This window comes from Ranitomeya variabilis, chromosome 3 (genome assembly GCF_051348905.1).
Source record: "Ranitomeya variabilis isolate aRanVar5 chromosome 3, aRanVar5.hap1, whole genome shotgun sequence".
NCBI lineage: Eukaryota > Metazoa > Chordata > Amphibia > Anura > Dendrobatidae > Ranitomeya > Ranitomeya variabilis.
This window is the reverse complement of record NC_135234.1, coordinates 702986253-703009873: the sequence shown is the minus strand read 5'-3', so window position 1 is coordinate 703009873 and position 23621 is coordinate 702986253. Positions and strand designations below refer to the sequence as shown.

General features: G+C 43.2%; 1 protein-coding gene across 6 annotated transcripts in view; it reads right to left on the bottom strand.

Annotated features, from left to right (window-relative positions):
* Positions 1–23621, bottom strand: part of DCLK1 (doublecortin like kinase 1) — a 487270-nt gene that overhangs the window by 283877 nt on the left and 179772 nt on the right. For all 6 annotated transcript variants that reach the window (XR_013224066.1, XM_077298215.1, XM_077298213.1 and 3 more), the window contains exon 4: positions 20035–20134. Coding sequence is in view for 5 of the 6 variants with exons in the window: in XM_077298215.1 (XP_077154330.1) it covers positions 20035–20134 (100 nt within the window). In the remaining variant the exon portion in view is untranslated. The remainder of the gene's footprint in view (positions 1–20034; positions 20135–23621) is intronic.

Sequence of the window (23621 nt, the reverse complement as noted above, 5' to 3'; positions counted from 1 at the left end):
TCTCATCTAACTCTCTCCTTGACAACCTCCAATCTGGCTTCTGCCCCACCACTCCACCGAAACTGCTCTGACCAAAATTACTAATGACTTACTCACAGCCAAAGCTAACAGACAGTTCTCCATCCTCCTCCTTCTCGACCTGTCCTCTGCTTTCGACATAGTCGACCACTGCCTACTGCTACAGATTCTTTCTTCCCTCGGCATCAAAGGCCTGGCCCTGTCCTGGATTGCCTCATACCTTTTCGACCGCACATTTAACGTTTCCCACTCCCACACTACCTCCTCACCCCGCCCCCTCTCTGTGTGAGTCCCTCAAGGCTCTGTCCTAGGGCCTCTACTTTTTTCCATCTATACCCTTGGCCTAGGACAACTCATAAAGTCCCATGGCTTCCAGTACCACCTATATGCGGACGACACTCAGATATACCTCTCTGGCTCAGATGTCGCCTCTCTTCTGTCCAGAATCCCGGACTGTCTGTCAGCCATATCCTCCTTCTTCAACTCTCGCTTCCTAAAACTCAATGTAGACAAAACCGAACTCGTCATCTTTCCCCCATCTCGCGTATCCCCCCTACCTGATCTATCTATTATGGTAAACGGCATCACGCTCTCTCCCGCACTTGAAATCCGCTGCCTTGGGGTAACTCTTGATTCTGCCCTGTCCTTCAAACCGCACATCCAAACTCTTGCCACCTCCTGTCGCCCCCAACTCAAAAATATTGCCAGAATCTGTCCCTTCCTCAGTCCACAATCTATTAAAACTCTTGTGCATGCCCTCATCATCTCCCGCCTCGATTACTGCAACACCCTCCTCTGTGGCCTCCCGGCTAACTCCTTTGCACCACTCCAGTCTGTCCTCAACGCTGCTGCTCGGCTAATCCACCTCTCTCCTCACTACTCCCCTGCTTCACCCCTCTGCAAATCCCTCCACTGGCTCCCAATTCCCCAACGAATCCAGTTCAAACTACTAACACTGATCTACAAAGCCATCCACAACCTGTCCCCTCCCTATATCTCTGAACTAATCTCCCACTATCTTCCCTCACATAATCTTCGATCCTCCCAAGACCTCCTACTCTCCTTCACACTTATTCATTCCTCACATAACCGCCTTCAAGATTTCTCCCGAATATCCCCCATCCTCTGGAATTCCACGCCTCAACACATCTGATTATCCACCACCCTCGGATCCTACAGACAGAACCTGAAAACCCATCTCTTCAGGAACGCCTACAGCCTGCAATAACCATTCTGCCACCTCACCAACCACCCAAGCTGCCGCCTCACCAACCACCCGAGCCACTGCCACGTCACCAACCGCCCGAGCTGCTGCGTCACCACCACCAGAGCTGCTGCCTCACCAACCACCAGTGCTGCAGCACACCGATCTCCTGTCTCTTCCCCATTATCCCAAAGAATGTAAGTCCGCAAGGACAGGGTCCTTTCCCCTCTGTACCAGTCTGTCTGTCATAACCCTGTATGTAACCCCTTTTCACATGTACAGCACCATGGAATTAATGGTGCTATATAAATAATAATAATAATAATGGGGATTTGTCTTTAGTTTTCTTCACCATGGAGAATGTTCAGCTGGCAGTTATCTAATATCTATGGGAGCCTTAGGGTACTGTCACACAGTGGCACTTTTGTCGCTACGACGGTACGATCCGTGACATTCCAGCGATATCCATACGATATCGCTGTGTCTGACACGCAGCAGCGATCAGGGACCCTGCTGAGAATCGTACGTCGTAGCAGATCGTTTGGAACTTTCTTTCGTCGCTGGACCTCCCGCTGTCATCGTTGGATCGGTGTGTGTGACACCGATCCAACGATGCGTTCGCTTGTAACCAGGGTAAACATCGGGTTACTAAGCGCAGGGCCGCGCTTAGTAACCCGATGTTTACCCTGGTTACCATCGTAAAAGTAAAAAAAAAAAAAACGTACATACTCACATTCCGGTGTCCGTCAGGTCCCTTGCAGTCTGCTTCCCGCTCTGACTGACTGCCGGCCGGAATGTAAGAGCAGAGCACAGCGGTGACGTCACCGCTGTGATCTGCTTTCACTTTACGGCGGCACTCAGTCAGAGCGGGAAGCAGACGGCAAGGGACCTGACGGACACCGGAATGTGAGTATGTACTGTTTGGTTTTTTTTACTTTTACGATGGTAACCAGGGTAAACATCGGGTTACTAAGCGCGGCCCTGCGCTTAGTAACCCGATGTTTACCCTGGTTACCCGGGGCCCTCGGCATCGTTGGTCGCTGGAGAGCGGTCTGTGTGACAGCTCTCCAGCGACCACACAACGACTTTCCAACGATCACGGCCAGGTCGTATCGCTGGTCGTGATCGTTGGAAAGTTGCAGAGTGTGACAGTACCCTTAGATTTACTGTATCTAGATCCACCCTGGATCTTAAGAGAACTTGTCCAGGTTTAGAAAAACATGACTGTCTTCTCTCAAAAACAGGGCCCCCCTTCCCTAGTCAGAATGTGTCTGGTACTGCAGCTCAGTTATATTAAAGCAAAAGGTGCAGAGATGCAATACCACATACAGGTGGGGGGGTGCTGTTTTTGAAAGAATGCAGCCATGTGTTTCTATTCCTGGACAATCCCTTCAAGATCTGCTCTATATCATAGATTCTCTGTTCAATCCTAGTAAGCTCCTACAGGGTGGGGGCGCCACCCTTTGCTTCTTCCTACTGGTTCAAATTGATTGTCAGGTTTCTCCTTATTTGAGTATAGGGAGAGTCCTGTCAGTTAAAGGGGTTGTACACTACTTGGACAACTCTTTCTCACTACTCATGGCCCCCTTAAAATAAAAACAGTGGTGCCGGCACTCGCTCTCCCTGGGGCTCACATAAGGTTGTTATGTCACACAAGCGCGGCGTCCAATCAGCGCTGGCGTCACTGTCCCACCTTCGGACAAATCGAACATCAAGAGAAAGTCAGAGAGCAGCCACAATCTTGACCTCTTGTGGATGTTAAATATATCTAAAGGTAGGGATAGTAACACCAGCGCTCATTGGCTGCAGGGCTCGTGTGACATAACCTCACGTGAGCTCCGAGAACGCGAGTGCCCACACCGCTGGAACAGCACTGGCCCCAGGAGGTGAGTATACGCATTTTAGCTTAACGGGCCTAACATGAGGAATGAGGAGTTGTCCACAACCTTTACGACCTTGGCCATATCCATATGTCCTAGCTGGGAAGGGTTTCCTGACCTTGTTATGCAGCGTTCCAGAGTCATTACCACATAAAATGACACTGATCAGAATTGTAAAATTTGGCCTGGTCAGGAAGGTGGAAACAGGTTGGGGGATGGAAGGGTTATGTTGACTTGGCCTTTGACACCTGACGTCTGTTGCATTCATTCTTTGGGAGTGCTGAAAAAGCTGCTCTGCCACTCCATTCTAATGGGGACACAATGTCCCTGTTCTGCAGATCACTGGAATCCCCAACAGTCGGATCTCCACCGATCAATAAAATATCACCTATCCTGTAGATAAGTGATAACTTGTCTTTACCGGAGAACCGCTTTAATGTTGCCTCCTGACATGTAAGCAACTTTAATAATAATTATTAGACAGCACTTTCAGAGATTACACATCCTGGGAATGGAACATAAAATTATATTTTTACTTCATAATTCTTTAGCTGCCAACATTTAGCACTTAATCATCTTGTTTCTGTATGTCCCGTAGAGTTGTATGGAGGGGCAGCACATGTTCTTGACCAGTCCACATAACTGCTCTCTGCCGTGGACCTCCAGAAGGGGATTCTCAGAAAACTGGTGTGTCCCATACTAGATATCTGGGCAGCTCAGCAGTAAGACACCCACAACTTGACATCTATACCTACTTGGTGGATATATAATATGGTGCAATGACCCCTATAAAAAAGGAAGTGCGCACAGAGGACATGTTTTTAGTAGAACATATCTGCAGTCCTATGTGTAAGGGAATCACATGAGTCTGAGTGTACAGTAGAAGTGTATAAAATGATAACATCACTAGACGGCGACCAGATAGAGCAGAATTCTAGGGTCTGAAGAAAGTGATGATTTTATTTCCCCTTCTCAATGACTCACGCAAGGCGACTAACAACAAGCCTCCTGCACGCTGCTGATAAGAAATGTTTGTCAGCTCCGTGAAATGTGTGATTTATAATCCACATCTTATCACTAGATGTACTTTTTCAGGATATCACATGGATGGGTTATTGCTCCAAAGGTCCATTAAAAACATGCAAAGTAGTGTTCAAAATAATAGCAGTCCAATATGACTAACCAGATCAATCAGTGTTTTTGGTATAAATTATATTACCACATGTCAAACAATTTACCAGTTGGTGCAGTAGATTCTAACAAACTCAACAGACTCGTCATTCATGATCTGTAGGTTTTTGAGTCTGTATTAGAATTAATTGAAAGGGGTGAGTTCAAAATAATAGCAGTGTGGAGTTCAATTAGTGAGGTCAATCATTCTGTGAATCAGGTGGCCCTTATTTAAGGGTGAAGCCAAGGCATGTTATAAATGCATTTCTCCTTGAAAGCCTGAGAAATATGGGTCATTTGAGACATTGTTCAGGAGAACAGCGTAGTTTGATTAAAAAGTTGATTGGAGAAGGTAAAACATATAATGAAGTGCAGACAATGATCGGCTGTTCAGCTAAAATGATCTCCAATGCTTTAAAATGGAAAGCCAAACCAGAGAGACGTGGGAGAAAACGGAAGACTACCATTGGAATCGATGGACGAATAGCCAGAATGGGAAAGGCTCAGCCAATCATCAGCTCCAGGAGGATCCTTTAGCGTAGCTACCGGGGGGCAGAGGGGGCCATCGCCCCGAGCCCCGCTCTCTGAAGGGGTCCACCCGGAGCTACGCTACTGTAACTGCATCGGCGCGCGCCGATGCAGTTACATTCTGCGGTAGAGCAGGGAGAATCAATCTCCCTGCTCTGCTGCTCGGCCGCTATGGGGCCCCTGAGCAGACGGGGGGGACCGGTGCCAGCAGTGGGCCCCCCGCCCGTTATCGCATGGTGAGCTGTATTGGCATCTAGCCGATACAGCTGACCGTGGTGATGAGGGAAGGAGCGCTGCGCTCCTCCCATCATCCCCCACACCGTCCGACAGCGGGTGCGATGACTTCACCGCCCAGCACCTGCTGTCAGATGAGTGGGAGCAGGAGCAGGAAGCACCGCTGGAACAAGGAGGAAGAGAGGTGAGTATTTATTTACTGTGTTTTATATGGAGGCTGCCTGATCTGCCTATGGGGGGGGTAGTGCTGCCTTATTCTACAGGATCTGCCTATGGGGGGAGTGCTGCCTTATTCTACAGTATCTGCTTATAGGGGGGAGTGCTGCCTTATATACAGGATCTGCCTATAGGAGGGAGTGCTGCCTTATATACAGGATCTGCCTATAGGGGGGGAGTGCTGCCTTATATACAGGATCTGCCTATAGGGGGGGAGTGCTGCCTTATATACAGGATCTGCCTATAGGGGGGAGTGCTGCCTTATATACAGGATCTGCCTATGAGGGGGAGTGCTGCCTTATATACAGGATCTGCCTATGGGGGGGGGGAGTGCTGCCTTATATACAGGATCTGCCTATGGGGGGGGAGTGCTGCCTTATATACAGGATCTGCCTATAGGGGGGGAGTGCTGCCTTATATACAGGATCTGCCTATGGGGGGGGAGTGCTGCCTTATATACAGGATCTGCCTATGGGGGGGAGTGCTGCCTTATATACAGGATCTGCCCATAGGGGGGAGTGCTGCCTTATATACAGGATTTGCCTGTAGGGGGGAGTGCTGCCTTATTCTACAGGATCTGCCTATAGGGGGGGGAGTGCTGCCTTATATACAGGATCTGCCTATGGGGGGGAGTGCTACCTTATTCTACAGGATCTGCCTATGGGGGGAGTGCTGCCTTATATACAGGATCTGCCTATAGGGGGGAGTGCTGCCTTATATACAGGATCTGCCTATCGGGGGGGAGTGCTGCCTTATTCTACAGAATCTGCCTATGGGGGGAATGCTGCCTTATTCTACAGGATCTGCCTATAGGGGGGTGCTGCTTTAAACTACAGGGTCTGCCTATAGGGGTGCTGCCTTGTGCTATATTGAGGACTATCTGGCACATTATACCATATCGAGGTTATCTATAGGGCCATCATACAGTGTGGGGATTACAATGTTGGAGCCATCAAACAGTTTGAAGGCTACTAAGGGGTCAGTATACTGTGTGGGTGGTACTATACAGTTAGGGGGCATTATACTGTGTATAGGGGAGCTGTACAGGGGGGAGACTCGGGACATTATTAAATGTAAAGTGGGCACTTATTGTAATAGGGGAACTCAGGTCACTGTGACTATCAAAGGGGCACACACAGGACATTATTACTTTCTAGGGGGCAAAATGTGGGCTCTGTTTTCTAGGGCACTTGCACCCAGCATTACTATATTATAGAGGGGTGCTTTAGAATTTAGAGGGTACAGAGAACCACAGAGTAGGTGCAGTAATAGGGTCACATATGGCAGCAGCGGCGGCTCAGTATCGGGGTATCAGGAGGAGTAATAGGGACACATACGGCAGCAGCGGCTCAGTATCATTGTATCAGGTGGAGTAATAGGGACACATACGCCAGCAGCGGCTCAGTATTGGGGTATCAGGGGCAGTAATAGGGACACATATGGCAGCTGCGGCTCAGTATTGGGGTATCAGGTGCAGTAATAGGGACACATACGGCAGCAGCGGCTCAGTATCGTTGTATCAGGTGCAGTAATAGGGACACATACGCCAGCAGCGGCTCAGTATTGGGGTATCAGGTGTAGTAATAGGGACACATACGGAAGCAGGGGCTCAGTATTGGGGAATGAGGTGCAGTAATAGGGACACATACGGCAGCAGCGGCTCACTATTGGGGTATCAGCAGGATGAGGAGTTTGTGCAGGTTGGGAATAGATGGTGATGGGGATGGAATGTGAGAAGTGAAATGTGTCTTTGTTGTATTCTCTGCAGACAAGTCCTGGGTGGAAGAAGTTGTCATGTCAGTCTGGGCCAGATGGAAAAGACGTGAAAAGTGACGATTCCATCATAAAGAACGTCAGCGGTAAGTCATTATCTATAACTGTGCTGTGATCTCTTACATATTCTGTAGGGCTTCAGTAATAGCGGATTCATCTGCTGAGGTTCTCCTCCAGTATTAGGGCGAGTCATCGAGTTGTAATCAAGGTTACCTGGTTAGGGGCCCACTCAGAAGCTTCGCCCCCCTATACCAAAACCCTAGCTACACCTCTGGGAGGATCACAGACAGTCTCAAGTTACCTGTGAGTCCTGTGGTAGTTAGTAGACGCCTGTGTGAAGCTAATCTCTTACCAAAAAGTCCCCGCAAAGTCCCACTGTTAAAAAAATAGACATGTACTGAAGTGGATACAATTCGCCAAAGAACAAATCAACTGGCCTAAAGAGAAATGGGGAAACATTTTGTGGACTGATGAAAGTAAATTGTTCTTTTTGGGTCCAAGGGCCACAGACAGTTCGTCAGACGATTCAAGTCACAGAGCACTCTGCACACAGTGAAGCATGGTGGAGCAAGCATCATGATATGGGCAAGTTTCTCTTTCTGTGGTGCCGGACCTATTTACAGCATACCAGGGATCATGGACCAGTTTGCATATATTAAAATACTTGAAGAGGTCATATTGTCTTACGCTGAAGAGAATACACTCTTGAAATGGGGGTTTCAAGAAGACAACTACCCTAAACACACCAGTCCAACAAAATTGCTCTTATTTGGCTTGGAAATCACATGATCATCAGTTATATCACCAGCATATAACAGGTACCAAAAATCACTTTTTCATGTAAAATCAATAATTACCCAGCTGATTCCAATGTAGCCAGCACAACAACCCTGAGCCCAGTGACTGGCTGCGACAGTCACCTGGGCTGTAAACGTGACATCGATACTGCAAGTCTGGCAACAAAGACCAGGGGCAGCAGCGGAGAGGCAGGACAGCAAAAGATGAAAATAGTGGATTAGAATATTTTTACCTACAGCAAGCTGATAGGGTAAAAAAAACTTATTTATGGAAAATAATTTTACAAAGTTTAACATTTATATCAACATTTCTAAAAGACAAAAAATAAATCTGATTATTCCAGAACACCGCAAAAAATATCAGGTCCCTTCCATGAAATGCAAATCCAGTTCATATTCCATAACCCTAAGATAACTCAATGCAAAATTTGGCTCATGCTTTAATGTTAACATTGGCATAAAAAGAGGCAGTCAATTAACAATTTATTTTCTGAACCATCTGTACAGAAAAATAACACATAAAAATGACACGACATGACAGTTTAGCACCCAAGCTGTCTGCCGAAAACTGCATTTTGCACACGTTCTAGGTGATATTTTTGCAACATTAAAAATTTTCAGCCGATCAGTATGCACATGGAGGAATACAGAAAATCACATGCAATAAAATTATTACCCCAGAAAATTGTCTGTAATTATCTCAGCTAGAAATAGTCATATAGCAAAGCTCGGTCACCAGCCGATTCTTATTACAATTTCTTTACAAATGTTGCATGAATTAACTCGTGTCAGTTAATACAGTAAATATAGTAATAAATGAAAGATATTTCATATATTTCATTTCAGCAACTATTTGCCAAAACTATTACCTATTGAAAATAGGGATTGACAATGTTTATGGAAAAGGAATGGAGCTAGAATCTAAGACGACTGCCAGGTCTGAAGTGCAACATGTGTATGATCATGGCTATCGAAGGTGATTTACCAACTTGGGTTGGGCCCCTCCGATGGTCCTACAGCCTAGTGGGAAATTCATCAATTACAGTAGGGTCCTTTCTTCTTGGCTTGGCATATCTCAATACACTTGGCACGACACGACCAGCTATGAAAGAATCCATGACTTTCAGAGGATGTCTATGATATACTGTTTGTGTCTATCTTCTGTCCAAGGTTTCGATAATGTATGGAATTTGAATTGCAAGCTCTATCTACACTTGTTGAAAAGTAATGGGGTGAACACATCTGTATTCCTAGGGGTCTGTGGTCTCAGAAGTCCCAGGTTAGTCTTTATAATCCCTGGAAATTTGTGCCTTGTGGTGGTTTGTATTTTATGGTGGTAGTTAAGGGAAAGGTTGGATATTGTCTTGGTCCATTAGCAGACCATAGAAAGAAAAATGCACCAGAGCCAATGTTTGTCCAAAAACTTGTTTTGGCTTGTGTGGTAGGTGACATGTTTCTTTTACATAAAAAAAATTGTGGCTACCTATTGTGGGGAGCTTTTTTTTGCATATGATTAAAGCTTGGGATACCCATCAACATTAGAGATGGTGTGAATTGAATATCTGGACCCAATCCAATGGTGAGGTCAGCAATCTATAGCTGATGAAGAAGAACCCTGCAAACTGCTTCTTACCGGACAGCATCCCTGGAATGGTTCACAAATAAACGTATCCAGGTGTTAGAATGGCCAAGTCAAAGTCCAGACCTCAATCCAATCGAGAATCTGTGGAAAGAGCTGAAAACTGCTGTTCACAAACGATCTCCATCAAACCTCAAGCTGTTTGCCAAGGAAGAATGGGCAAGAATTTCAGTCTCTCGATGTACAAAACTGATAGAGACATACCCCAAGCGACTTGCAGCTGTAATCACAGCAAAAAGTGGCGCAAAAACGTATTAAGTTAAAGGTGCCGAATAATATTGCACGCCCCACTTTTCAGTTTTTGAATTTCCACAAAAATTTAAAATAACCAATAAATTTCGTTCAACTTCACAATTGTGTTCCACTTGTTGTTGTTGCTTCACCAAAAATTTACATTTGGTATCTTTATGTTTGAAGCATGATATGTGGGAAAAGGTTGAAAAGTTCCTGGGAGCTGAATACTTTTGCAAAGGCACTGTATTATAGAATGCAGGTACTTGGCGCACAAAATTGGCCAAGTGCACCAAGTACCTTCATGTCATAAGCACTGTATATGCTATATAGCATAATGAAGTGCAAATGTCATATATTCAATGTTTGCATACATCTTACTGAATGCTGCTGCATGCTTTTGGTTATACACTATGCAGTCATATCACTGTTCACCAGTTCACACTTGCTTTATTCCGTTCCGAGATGCTGACTAGTTTTTTTGTTTTTCCATTTTAACCTACCGCAAGAAGGAATCGCAAATGTTTCCAAACTTGTCTGGTTTTCTGGCAAGTCGCAAGTGACTCACTTCCCAAAATCTTGACAGCAAAATCGCAACTCATAAAAATAGTGAGCGACAGCAAGTCTCGACATGTTGTCCAGATGTTTTTGTTGCGTGACGTGTTTGGGATTTTCTGTATGTCGTTTACATAATATAATATTATTTGGATCAACCAATATTGTCTGTGTCCAAATTTACTGTCCTGAAAATTCTAGATTTTTGCGTGAAATATCATTTTCTAACATTCCAAGAAAAATAAATTAAATAAAAAAAAGCAAAGTACAGATCTGCCGTTTTGACGCCAGCTTCGGCTGACCTTATCAGACCATGTGGTTTATGTACCATGGCAACAGCATATTTCCTGAATAACTTAAACTATCCTTAGAATAGGTTATCTTTATCTCTAGGGATTTGTTTCACAGGCGCTGCAAGAACCCAGCTCCTTAGCTATGTCTCCAAGTGAAATTGAACTGCGAGCAGCTGAAGGTTCCAAGAAAACGAATGACAGGAGGTGACGAGTAAATGATGGAAACGTACATTTGTTAAGCAAAGAAAGATCTCCTCATCTCGAATACGTGGAAATATACGACTCCGCATGTCAAGGACTGCTGAGATGTGATCGTATCAGATTGGATATCAATTAACAAATTTGTTGTGGTCCCAAAGAAAAAGAATGCTTAACCAATAAGTAAATATTTAAAAGGATTCTTATTTTTTTCTGTTTTCTAGAAACAGTGGCACTGGTTCTGGGAAAGGGGGGTTCTTTTTACTTTTCCCAGACAAACTCTTTAGAAAGGGGTTGTCCGGCCTTAGGGTACAAGTCTGCAGTCACTCTATGTAACTGCAGACTTGTGAATCCCCATACCGTGCACAGTGGGTGCTGCCAGGATTCTCCCGATACTATTTGCATACAAGAAGTAATATGCCAACTAGACGTGCGCGTCCTTTCTCAATGAAAGTAAATTGACAGAGGCCGGACACGACTAGTTGGAAGGTGGCCAGTAACATGCAAATCGCCTGCTCCCGGACTCAGCACCGGTGAATCCTAAAGCATGTAGTGAGCGTAAAGTGATGGCACACTTGTACTTACAGGCCGGACAATTGTTTTAAAGAGCACCAGGTCAAAAGTGGGCTAGTTTTGCTTTTAGTTTATTCTCCCTTTTTTTTTTTTTTTTTTTTAAATTCGTCACACGGTTACAGATATATGAGATTTTTAATTTTGTGGTCTTTACCAAAGAGGTAATAATAATGCAAAGTGAGATAAACACACAACACCATACAAATCTGTCAGCCCCTTATTACCTACCATTATGCCTTCAATCCAATTGTGAAGCTGTGTAACAGGGAGTTACTTTGCGTCTCAAAAACAGGAATATGATCTCATAAAGTGATGAAGAGCTGAGCGTGATGAATCTGCGCGTATGTTTCAGTGTTATCATCAGGATTCCAGGAAAGTGTTTGTATGTTCCATGCAGTTTGGCACAAACATACAATGCTGTCACCAAGAATGATGCATCACATAAAGTAGTCACTAATCCCTCGCCACTAACCAACTCATCACGTCCATCCAAAAAAAGATGAATGCCGAGCTGGCACACAATGAAAATACAAGTGATTGTTTATTTTGGAACATTAGAACTAAAATTGGTGATAAGTGTTAAAAGATTAATAGGTTATTGTGTAACAGATTAAATATGCTAGAATGAGAAAACATACAATTTACCAGTAGTTTATCATCATCTTGTTTCATACATGCAGGGTTCCATATTCACATTTAAATGCTGAAAACCAGTGTATTTGAGGCGTAGACTCATTTCTCCTAGGAATGTCCAAAAAGGTCTCAAGAAAGCAAAAGATAAGATAAGATGCTTGTCTGTGGTGTCACCTTGAAAAAGACTAAAGACAGAACCTGTCAGCACCATTTTCCATGTTAAAGTAAAACCATGGCCTTAATGGCGCTGTTACTCTGATATACTGATTAAATAGACACCTTTAGGGCTCGATCACATGAGCGATCATTCTCTCTTCCAAGATAATGGTAATGACACTCAGCTCAAACTCTGATCAGAGTTTATCCCTAGTGTCAGCTTTCTGTGATCAGATTTTCTCGCCTGAGAGAATAATAGCATAGGTGCGGAAAAGATGGACATCTTAATTTCCCCGTCTTCTCCATTGTCGATGTCCGTGTAAATTGGACTGCACTTGGATGACATCTGAGTGGAGTCCGATATTTCACTTGCAGAGACTTGAAATGGAGAGTGTGATCAGATCTGCGAAGCCACTCGTAGCATATTGTGATTTTTTTTTTCAAGCCAAACTTGCATGAGAAGAAAATGCAGATCTGCTCAACCCCACTGTATGACATTGGGCCGAGAGCCATCCCATAAAACATTGGGTAGCACTCATTTGAGTTATACGCTTGTGTGAGCGGGCCCTTACTGAAGAAATTCGCTTTGTGGTTATTCTTTAATCAGCAGCTGAGGTTTTAGTGCAGTAAGCTTTCGGTACACAGGGACCGGACTATGGGTAGGATCTTTGGCTCCTACCAAGGCTCCTCCATCTTTGGTGTCTTGTATCTACCTCCCGTTTGAAAGTTTGCGCCGACACCATCCTTGCCATGTTTGGAGCTTGCGCAGATTGATCTCCTGCCGCTCCAGTAAAATGGCAGCGATGGCAGATACATACATGCAGATCCTGACTCATTTATATCTCCAAAGGATGTCACTGAGCTGAGATCTCAATCTGTGCATGAAAACAGAGGCAGATGGAGGGGAAGGATGCAGTAGCCGAAGACCCTACCCAATGTCCCGGCCCTGTGCACCGAAAGCCAATGACGTCAAATACTGAGTTAGGGTATCTTTCCACGTTCAGGAAACGCTGCGTTTTTGACGCTGCATTTTTCTGCAGCGTCAAAAACGCAGCGTCCAGATGTTACAGCATAGTGGATGGGATTTCATGAAATCCAGACTCCACTATGCGTTAAAAAACGCATGCGTTTTTGCTGCGAAAACGCATGCGTGGTGCGTTTTTTCGAAACGCAGCATGTTGCTACTATGAGCAAAACACGCAGGTACACCGCAGGTGACCTGCCAGTGACCTCAGGTGCAGTTTTGGTCAGGATTTTACTTGCATAAAATCCTGACCAAAGCCTGAAGCAAAACTGAACGTGGAAACATACCCTAAGGGTATGTGTCCACGTTCAGGATTGCTTCAGGATTTGGTCAGGATTTTATGCAGGTAAAATCCTGACTAAATCTGCACCTGAGGTCACTGGCAGGTCACCTGCGTTGTCCTTGAGTTTTTTCTGCAATGTAAGGACATGCTGCGTTCTTAAAAGACGCGCCACATGTGAGTTTTCTCGGGTGTGCCGCATGCGTCTTTTACTGCATAGTGGAGACAGGATTTCATGAAATCCCATCCACTATGCTGTAACATCTGGACGCTGCGTTTTTTATGCATGCTGCTCAACGCTGCGTCAAAAACTCAGCGTTTCCTGAACATGGACACATACCCTAAAGAACAACCAGAATGCAGATTTTGTATCTATTTAATCTGTAAAGTAGCGCCATTATGGCCATGCCTTTACTTTAACATGCAAAGCTGTGCTGACAGGTTCTTTTCAGGCCTCCATTTACAATGGGCTAATGTCAGCTGAACCCGCTGATATCCCGCTGATGGTCAGAGGAGATGTTGGCGTCTGATTTTGGGCTACCAGTTACTTTGTTCTCCCAGAGATAAATCCTCAGCCGACGTGCCAGTTGACGACGTTCTCATATACAACCCCTGGCAAAAATTATGGAATCACCGGCCTTGGAGGATGTTCATTCAGTTGTTTAATTTTGTAGAAAAAAAAGCAGATCACAGACATGGCACAAAACTATAGTCATTTCAAATGGCAACTTTCTGGCTTTAAGACACACAAAAAGAAATCAACAAAAAATGTGGTAGTCAGTAATGGTTATAATCAAGCATAGGGAAAACATTATGGAATCACTCAATTCTGAGGAAAAAATTATGGAATCATGAAAAACAAACACAAAAAACACTCCAACACATCACTAGTATTTTGTTGCACCACCTCTGGCTTTTATTACAGCTTGCAGTCTCTTAGGGTATGTGTCCACGTTCAGTTTTGCTTCAGGCTTTGGTCAGGATTTTATGCAGGTAAAATCCTGACCAAAACTGCACCTGAGGTCACTGGTAGGTCACCTGCGGTGTTCCTGCGTGTTTTGCTCATAGTAGCAACATGCTGCGTTTTGAAAAAACGCACCGCATGTGCGTTTTCGCGGCAAAAACGCATGCGTTTTTTAACGCATAGTGGAGTCGGGATTTCATTAAATCCCCTCCACTATGCTGTAACATCTGGACGCTGCGTTTTTGACGCTGCGGAACAACGCTGCGTCAAAAACGCAGCGTTTCCTGAACGTGGACACATACCCTTAGGCACGGACTTAATGAGTGCCAAACAGTACTCTTCATCAATCTGGCTCCAACTTTCTCTGATTGCTGTTGCCAGATCAGCTTTGCAGGTTGGAGCCCTGCCATGGACCATTTTCTTCAACTTCCACCAAAGATTTTCAGTTGGATTGAGATCCGGACTATTTGCAGGCCATGACATTGACCTTATGTGTCTTTTTTCAAGGAATGTTTGCACAGTTTCTGCTCTATGGCAGGATGCATTATCATCTTGAAAAATGATTTCATCATCCCCAAACATCTTTTCAATTGATGTGATAAGAAAAGTGTCCAAAATATCAACATAAACTTGTGCATTTATTGAAGATGTAATGACAGCCATCTCCCCAGTGCCTTTACCTGACATGCAGCCCCATATCATCAATAACTGTGGAAATTTGCATGTTCTCTTCAGGCAGTCATCTTTATAAATCTCATTGGAACGGCACCAAACAAAAGTTCCAGCATCATCACCTTGCCCAATGCAGATTCGCGATTCATCACTGAATATGACTTTTATCCAGTCATCCACAGTCCACGATTGCTTTTCCTTAGCCCATTGTAACCTTGTTTTTTTCTGTTTAGGTGTTAATGATGGCTTTCGTTTAGCTTTTCTGTATGTAAATCCCATTTCCTTTAGTTGGTTTCTTACAGTTCAGTCACAGACATTGACTCCAGTTTCCACCTATTCGTTCCTTATTTGTTTTGTTGTGCATTTCCTGTTTTGGAGACATATTGCTTTAAGTTTCCAGTCTTGACGCTTTGATGCCTTCCTTGGCCTACCAGTATGTTTGCCTTTAACAACCTTCCTATGTTGTTTGTATTTGGCCCAGATTTTAGACACAGCTGACTGTGAACAACCAACATCTTTTGCAACATTGCATGATGATTTACCCTCTTTTAAGAGTTTGATAATCCTCTCCTTTGTTTCAATTGACATCTCTCTTGTTGGAGCCATGATTCATGTCAGTCCACTTGGTGCAACAGCTCTCCAAGGTGTGATCACTCCTTTTTAGATGCATACTAATGAGCAGATTTAATTTGATGCAGGTGTTATTTTTGGGTATGAAAATTTACAGGGTGATTTCATAATTTTTTCCTCAGAATTGAGTGATTCCATATTTTTTTCCCTATGCTTGGTTAAAAAAGTAACCATTCCTGACTACAACATTTTTTGTTCTTGATTTCTTTTAGTATTTCTTAAAGCCAGAAAGTTGCCATTTGAAATGACTTTAGTTTTGTGCCATGTCTGTGATCTGCTTTTTTTCTACAAAATTAAACAACTGAATGAACATCCTCCAAGGACGGTGATTCCATAATTTTTGCCAGGGGTTGTAGAACACAGCAGCGCTTGGCCGAGTGAGCGCTCCAGCATTTGGAAGAGTTGATAGAGATAAACCATCAAAGCGTTTATTTTCAAATCTACAGCTTGTCAATTCTTTCACTGTTTTTCACTTATTAAAATGAATGGGCGAAAACGTCAAGAGACATAGCGCATGTCAAAATGCATCAAAATACACTTATTTTATGCACCTTTTCTTCTGCTAACACTCTAGTTTTTGTTGCAGAACAATCTATTACAAATACTCTGTGTGTGCACAGAGCCTTAAACATTTGCTATAGAAGTCACCGAAAGTAATATCAATACATATGCCACCAGCGTCCCCTAGTGGCTGCTCTGCTCTGCTGTAGGCACAATCTATTTCAATGGGAAAAGTGGAATACACTCCTGTTAGACAACTCTGGAAGGTAAAGATGTCTGTCACGTGCCCCAAACTCTATTCTGTACGTGACAATAAGTTTTACAGACCGTCAATGGATCACAATGGTCTCATTGTTACAAATTTTACAGTTGCATATCAAGAACTTAAACATATCATCAGAAATATTACCTATTGTTTAACCCCCTAGGGACCAAGCCAATTTTTTCAAATCTGACATATCATTTTATACTGCAACAACTCTGGAATGTTTCTACGTATCCCAGAGATTCTGAGATTATTTTAATCATGACACATTGTACTTTATGTTAGAGGTAAATTTAGGTCGATATGGTTTGTATTTATTTATAAAAATATAGGAAAATAAAAGAAAAGTTTGAGAAAATTAGCAACTTTAACCCTTTAACACTCCAAGCCTGTTTTCACCTTCTTGACCAGGTCAAATTTTACAATTCTGACCACTGTCCCTTTATGAGGTTATAACTCTGGAACGCTTTAATGTATCCCGGTGATTCTGGGAGTGTTTTCTCATGACATATTGTACTTCATGATAGTGGTAGAATTTCTTTGATATCACTTGTGTTTATTTGTGAAAATATCAGAAATTTAGCAAAGATTTGGAAAATTTAGCAATTTTCAAACTTTTAATTCTTATGCCCTTTAATCAGTGAATTATGCAACACAAAATAGTGCCACGGGTTTACCGCGACAACAAGGAGCCAGAAGACCGCAGCGTCTGATTTCTCCTACTCCTGCACTGATTAGAAGCACTTCATCTTCACATTAAATGGTCCAGGTTTCTTTTAGCAGTGCAAGGGTTAATCTGCTCAGTTGAGAGCTCCAGATGGAACGCGGTACAGACTGAGGGCGGATTCAGGAGCTAAGTAAGGCAAGGTACGTGGTCCCGGCGCCTTCACTATCAGAAGTAATTTGGGAACAGGGCGAGCTAGGGCGTCCCTAGCGTTAGAGACAGGGAAGGAACCCCTGGTCCCGGGACACCCGACAACAGAGCAGTGAGAGTTAATAATATTTCCCACATTTCTACTTTACATCTCTATAATTTTTAAGCATTTTTTGTTAGAAGGGTTAAAAGTTTATCAGTAATTTCTCATTTTTGCAACAAAATTTACAAAACCCCTTTTTTTAGGGACCACGTTACATTTGCAATGATTCGGGGGGGGAATGAAAGTAAATACCCAAAAAATGACAATTCTAAAAACTGCACCTTTCAAAGTCCTCAAAACCACATTCAAGGTGCTTCACGTTAATTAATGCAATGTGGAAGGGAAAAATTAAACATCTTACTTTTTTTCACAAGAGAAAATGGACCCCAAATTTGTTGTACAATTTCTCTTGAGTACGTCATTACCCCAAATGTGGGGGAAAACTACTGTTTGGACGCATGGCAGGCCTCAGAAGAGAAGCAGCACCGTTTGACTATTTGAACACAAAAATGTCTGGAATCGAGTGCAGATGCCATGACACGTTTGGAAAGCCCCTCATGTTCCTAAACAGTGAAAACCCTGCACAAGTCATCGGATTGTGGAAACTTGACCCATCAATGAATATATCTAGATGTGTGGTGACTGAGCACATTGAATCCCCAGGTGCTTCACAGAAGTTTATAACGTAGAGCTGTAAAAATTAAAAAAAAAAAACATTTTTCCCATAAAAATTGTATTTTATGTCGATACCCCATATATGGAGCAAAACTACTGTTTAGGTGCTCACCAGGGCTCGGAAGGGAAGAAGCGCCATTTGACTTGTGGAGTGTAAAATTGGCTGGAATCATTAGCGGACAACATGTCACGTTTGGAGAGACCCTGATGTACGTAACAGTGGAAACTCCCCACAATTGAACGCATTTTGGAAACTACATTCCTCAAGGAACTTATATCAGAATAAAAAAATCAGTTCTTTTAGTGCCAAATGTTTAATCTTCACAAGGATAGCAGGAGAAAATGGACCCAAAAAGTTGTTGCAATTTCTCCTCACTACACCGATATCCCCATATGATGTTGAAAACTACATTTGAAGCACAATGAAAAGCTCCGAAGGGAAGAAGCGCCATATTGGAGTTTTGCTGGAATGGTTTGAGGGTGCCATGTCACACTGGCAGAGCTTCTCAGGTACCAGAACAGCAAACCCCCCCATAAGTGATGTCAATTAACAATTTATACCCCTATTGAATTTATCCAGGGGTGCAGTAAGCATGCTGACACTACATCTGCCTCACAGAATTTTATACCACTGAGCCGTGAATGTAATCTAGAAATACTTTTGAGGCACAGTGCAAAGCTCAGAAGGGAAGGAACCCCATATTATAGCGCACATTTTTCTGTTATGGTTTGCGGGTGTCATGACTCACTGGGAAAGCCCCTGAAGAGCCAGAACAGCAGAATCTCAACTACGGGGAAACCCTGATTTAAAAAATTACATACGGTCCCCGTATAGATTCAAACCAGCAAAGGCTAAACAGACAGCTGTGGGTTGACATTAATAGCCTGGGAAGGGGCCAGAGATATTGCCCCCTCCCAGGCTACCAACATCAACCCTCAGCCGCCTCAGAAAATGGTGCATCCATAAGATACGCCAAATCTGGCGCTTAGCCTCGCTCTTCCCACTTGCCCTATGGTGGTGGCAAATAGGGTAATAGGGTTGGAGTTGGTGTTAGCTTTGTATTGCCAGATTGTTTATTATTTTGTAATATGAAGGTGAGTATAATTTTGTTTTTTTAATAAATGTGTATAAGAGAGTTTTGAGTTTTATTTCAAATAAAAGATTTTATTCTTATTGTTTGTTTATTTCAAAACATACTATGGGGTTAGTAATGGAGGCGTCTTAAAGGCGCCTCTCCTTTACTAACTCCCGGGCTTGATGTCATCTGACAATATAAAGGTGACATCAACCCAACAACCCGATTACCTCAGTCGCCACCGCTACAGGGCAAGTGGGAAGAGTGAGACTAAGAGAAAATGCATTAAAGAGTGATGAAAACGTCACCCTCCAAACCGTTACTGCTTGCCTCACAAAAAAATGAAGCCCTCATACAGCTCCATTGACAGGAATAAAAAAAAGCTATGGTCTAAGAAAATGGTTACACAAGTCAGTTTTTTACAAAGTTTAGATTTTTTTAAAGCAATAATTATCTATTTATCTACATATACAGTATGTTATATAAATCTGGCATACAGTAATGATACTGACCTGAAAAATCAAGTTACAGCAGAATTTAAATTTTCTGTAACTTATACAGTAAAGTAAAAGAGTTATGGTTCTTGGAAAAATGGGAGGAAAAAAAACAACAAAACCCTAAAATTGGCAGGAATACATAAATAAAAATATAATTTTCCTGGTGATGATGATGAATGTGTGTTTCCATTATTACTAGTAGTGAGACACCCCATATTGTCCAGGGTTGAGGACACAGCCTGGAGACACGTGCAGACATTGCCAATATTTAACAGTTAAACTCTTTATTCCCATCTGCTTATGATATTGACATGGAAACAATTTGTATTAGTGTGAGATTTGTTGATTTTGGATCAGATAATCTGTAAAATCTTTGGATGACACAATCTTGGACGGATTAACAAGTGCAAGGAATGTTGTGCAAGTCTCTCTTACCGCTCTCGTCCAGTAAGAAGTCATCCTGGTAACGGAACTTTTCAGGTCCACAAGCAATAAAAATGTCATCATCACCAAAGAAATCCTGAAGGCACATCACCTGAAAGAGAAGTTAGGATTTGTCACACCTGCGATTCACTTCTATATCCAAAGATATCATTTTAGCAGACGTTCTGTACATCAGACCCATACTACTTGTAATGACAAGGAAATGTGGCAGAATATGTCCGCCACTTAGAGAAACATTTCCGTGGTCCCAAACCAGGTTTATAAATTATAATGCCAAATACTTGAGCCATTTTTACAAACAAATTCTAACACTTTAAAAAGGACATGTCACTAGTGATGAGCGAACGTGCTGGGATATTCGAGCATGCTCGGGTGCTAACTGAGTGACTTCGACGTGCACGAATACTATGTTCGAGTCCCCGTGGCTGCACGTCTCGTGGCTGTTCGGCAGCCGCAACACTTGCAGGGATTGCTTAAGGGCTGTCCCACACGTCCAGATAATTCCGGTACCGGAAACAATCGGTACCGGAATTATCCGTGTCCGTGTGCCCCTGCGTTTCTGGTGAACATCAGTGTGGCACACGTGTGGCACACTTGTGCCGCCCGTGTGCCCACTGGGTACCACACGCACCGTGCTGGGTACCACACGTACCAGCATCTGGTGCTGAAGCCGCGATTCATATGTTCCCTGCAGCAGCGTTTGCTGCAGAGAAAATATGAATAATAGTGTTTAAAATAAAGATCTATGTGTCCCCCGCCCTCCCACCCCCTGTGCGCTCCCCCCGCTGTTCTGAAAATACTCACCAGCTCCCTCGTTGGCTGACGCTGCTTCCTGGTCTGGCCCCATCTTCTCCTGTATGCGGTCACGTGGGGCCGCTCATTTACAGTCATGAATAGGCGGCTCCACCTCCCATAGGGGTGGAGCCGCCTATTCATGACTGTAATCGGCGGCCCCACGTGACCGCATACAGGAGAAGATGGGGCCAGACCAGGAAGCAGCGTCAGCCAACGAGGGAGCTAGTATTTTCAGAACAGCGGGGGGGGGGGGGCGCACAAGGGGTGGGAGGGCGGGGGACAGATAGATCTTTATTTTAAACACTATTATTCATATTTACTCTGCAGCAAACGCTGCTGCAGGGAACATATGAATCGCGCATTCAGCACCAGTGGGGGGGACAGCGCTTACTGTAGCGCTGTCCCCTGCACGGCACACGGACTGCAAACGGAGACCGTCCGTGTGTGGTCCATGTTTTACACGGACCTATTGACTTTAATGAACACTGACATGTCTCCGTGTTTGGCACACGGAGACACGGTCCGCAAAAAATCAATGACATCTGCACAGATGCATTGATTTTTATGGGTCTACGTGTGTCAGTGTCTCCGGTACGTGAGGAAACTGTCACCTCACGTACTGGAGCCACTGACGTGTGAAACCGTCCTAATAGATAGGCAATCTTTGCATATGTTGCGGCTGTCAAACAGCCACGAGACATGCAGTCACGGGGACTCGAACATAGTATTCGTGCACGTCAAAGTCACTCAGTTAGCACCCGAGCATGCTCAGATAACACCTTATCCAAGCACACTCGCTTAGCACTACTTGTCATCGCACCCGACATATATATTTTAGAAAATAACTGTATTCCCCATGAAATTCTTGTACCAGGGCTCCATTCCTTGGACACTAGAAGTTGTACTGTAACTGACACCTCTTTAAAGGGGTGGTCCGAAACAAAATGGTATTTTTATCCTAAATGTTATTTAATTTCATAATCTAATTTTTATCTAACATATTTTAATTAAAAATTCCCTATCTTTCCCTAACTATACTATCTAACTGCTTTATTATTTTTTTTATAGTACCGTGTTTCTCTAAAAATAAGACAGGATCTCATATTATTTTTTAATCTGAAAGGTGCGCTAGGGGTTATCTTCAGGGAATGTCTTATATTACAATCCCCAAAAAGAAAATGTATTACAAAAAAAATAGATAAAATTTATTGAAAAATGCACATTAAAATATAAATACCGTATATCAATTAGTCAGTAGATGGCACCTAATTGAACTGTAAATAGGGCTTATTTTTGGAGTAGGGCTTATATTTTAACCCCTTAATTACCGCCAATATGTCTTTTAACTGACCTGAGATATAAGAGCATAGCCTCCCCATACAGGTGACAATCCAGCATCTGTCGGCTGTACACTATAGCTGACAACTTGCTGCATCAGCCACGATCAGTGTTGTCACCGTACATATCTGTTTAATCCCTTAGATGCTGCTGTCAATACTGACTACATCATATAAATGGTTAACAGACTGTGGGGGCTTCCTATTTATACCAATTGGTGCCCTCAGATCATGACTGTGTGGTCCTGATGTTTGCCGTGGCAAATCACATCCAAATAGCAGCCTTAGGGCTTGTTCACACTGTGCTTTTTTTGCTGCGGATTTTTCAGCTGCGGATTTGTAAAACCCGCAGAGCAAAACGGCGGTGGTTTTCCCTGCGGTTTTTTGTGCGGTTTCTACTGCGGATTCCACTGCGGGTTTCCAACTGCACTTTCCTATTGGTGCAGGTGGAAAACCGCTGCGGATTCCGCAGAAAGAATTGACATGCTACTTCTTTTTTTCCGCAGAAAATCAGCGCGGATTTTCAAGCCGAAAAACGCAAAGTGGGCACAGCGGTTTTTGTTTTCCATAGGGTAACATTGTACTGTACCCTGCATGGAAAACGGCTGCGGATCCGCAGCTGCAAATCCGCTGCAGATCCGCAGCAAAAACCGCAAAGTGTGAACATAGCCTTAGAGTCTGCCGGCTATAGTAACCTGTTCTGAAGTTAGAGAAATTTAGGTGGTAAAAATACACATTTTCATTTCTGTCATGCCACTTTGCATTAATTCCTGTAAAGCACCTGAAAGGTTAATAAACTGCCTGACAGCAGTTTTCAATATGTCAGGGGGTGCTGTTTTTAAAATGGTATCACGTTTGGGGGTTTCCCAATATATGAGACCCCTAAAGTCACTTCAAACATGGATAAGTCCCGAAAAATTTTTTTTGTAAATTTCTTTGAAAAAATGAAAAATTACTGCTACATTTTTAAACCTCCTAAAATGTTAACAAAATAAAATAACATTTTACAAATGGCGCTGAAGTAAAGCCGACATGAGGGAAATGTTATTTATTAATGGTTTGCTGTGGTATGACTATCTGGATTAAAGGGATAATCATTCAAATTTTGAAAATTGCAAATTTTTTAACATTTTTCTCAAATTTTTGATATTTTTTATAAATAAACACAAAACATATTGACCTAAATTTACCATTATCATAAAGTATTGCGGCTTTAAGTCTCCTCATCTCGGCATGCTTAGCATGTCGATCTCCGCAAGGAGAAACAATACTTCTTGCATATAGTATAATGTGTCATGAAAAAACTCAAAATCAAAATCACTGGGATTTGTTGAAGCGTTGCAGAGTTATTACCACATAAAGTGACACTGGTCAGATTTAAAAAATTTGGCTCAGTCACTAAGGGATTAAGCATACTCCAAAAGCCTGAAAAACCATACTAGGGCT